At 41.2% G+C, this 1,443-nt stretch overlaps 1 protein-coding gene across 1 annotated transcript in view; it reads right to left on the reverse strand.

Annotated features, from left to right (window-relative positions):
* The window catches only part of LOC105991535 (TELO2-interacting protein 2-like), a 25,870-nt gene extending 24,673 nt beyond the window's left edge, over positions 1 to 1,197 (reverse strand). The window contains exons 1-2 of the mRNA XM_013024193.1: positions 1,109 to 1,197; positions 211 to 397 (exon numbers count right to left, since the gene is read on the reverse strand). Of these exons, the coding sequence (XP_012879647.1) occupies positions 211 to 397; positions 1,109 to 1,197 (276 nt within the window). The remainder of the gene's footprint in view (positions 1 to 210; positions 398 to 1,108) is intronic.
* Positions 1,198 to 1,443: the final 246 nt, after the last annotated feature.

Raw genomic sequence — 1,443 nt, forward strand, 5'->3', positions numbered from 1 at the left:
ACTCTACCACTTGAGCCACAGCACCACTTCCAGCTCTGTTTATGTGGTACTGTGCAATCTAACCCAGGACTTCATGCATGCTAGGCAAGCACTCTACCATTTAGCCATATTTCCAGCCCATGACTTTATGTTAATAGGAAGCAAGTTCAGAAAAATATATACATGTAAGTAAAAACAGATCATGAATGAATAACAGCCCAAGGTACTTACCACATTAAGTACAATGTGGTGAAGGCACTGCACACCCAGGACCTTGTTCTCAGTTTGGTAATCATCTGAAATGAGCAAAGATGGAGGAAGTATACTTTCCAGATGCTGGCTTAGCCAGGGCCGAGTAATCTGTTGCAGAGTCCATGAAAAAACATGTTTGACTGCAGGGTTATTCTTCCAGGATTCCCTGAAAGGACACATGAAAACACACCAGGTAAAGTGACATGGTGATAATTAGCAAAGAAAAGTAACTAGTTTAGATTAAATAGAGTATTTTCTTGTTCTTTGGGGGAAAAATAGTACATTCCAGATAATTTTTTTTTTTTTTTTGCCGGTCATGGGGCTTTAACTCTGGGCCTGGGCACTGTCCCTCAGCTCTTCAGCTCAAGGCTAGCACTCTACCACTTGAGCTACAGGGCCACTTCCGGCTTTTTCTGCATATGTGGTGCTGAGGAATTGAACCCAGGGCCTCATACATGCAAGGCAAGCATTCTACCACTGAGCCACCTTCCCAGCCCAAGTAAGTTAATTTTATAAAATACATTTAGTGATTTGAATTAAAACAATTTACATAACATACACTACACACACACACACACACACACACACACGTATATATATGAAACCATCACCCAGGACTGTGATTGTAAAGCTTATCGAGGCTAAGGGCCAGTGGCTCAAGCCTATAATCCAAGTCAATCCATAGGTTGACTTGCAATTTTCTGGTGGTTAATTGAAGAGAAGTCTCCCAGACTTTTCTATCTAGGCTTGCTTTGAACTGCAATCCTCAGATCTTAGTCACCTGTGTAGCTAGGATTACAGGGGTGAGCTGCTAGAACCCAGCCCAATTTTATCTTTATATTACAAATAATGAGACAGATTCAGAAAATCTACCTACCTGGTCCTACTAAGAGAATTAAAAACAGACACTAGCTTCAAAATCAAACCTTTTAATTCCCAAGTTCTGTTGTAAAATGACATGCACATTTTTTCTCCTCACTCTAGCCTTAACAAAGTAAAAAGTGGAAACTTTCACAGAAAGCACTTCAGCTAATAGTAAAGTTTTCTATTTTTCCTTCCCATAATTGCTCTCCAAAGGATGAAAAATCCCCAGATTTAGGATTTGGAGGAATGGGCTTGAGTGGTACAACACAAGCTGCAAACAAAAAAGTCAAACAGGGGGCTGGGAAGGTGGCTCAGTGGTAGAGCGCTTGCCTTGCATGCCTGAGGCCC

Source organism: Dipodomys ordii, unplaced genomic scaffold (genome assembly GCF_000151885.1).
Source record: "Dipodomys ordii isolate 6190 unplaced genomic scaffold, Dord_2.0 Scaffold4, whole genome shotgun sequence".
Lineage (NCBI taxonomy): Eukaryota > Metazoa > Chordata > Mammalia > Rodentia > Heteromyidae > Dipodomys > Dipodomys ordii.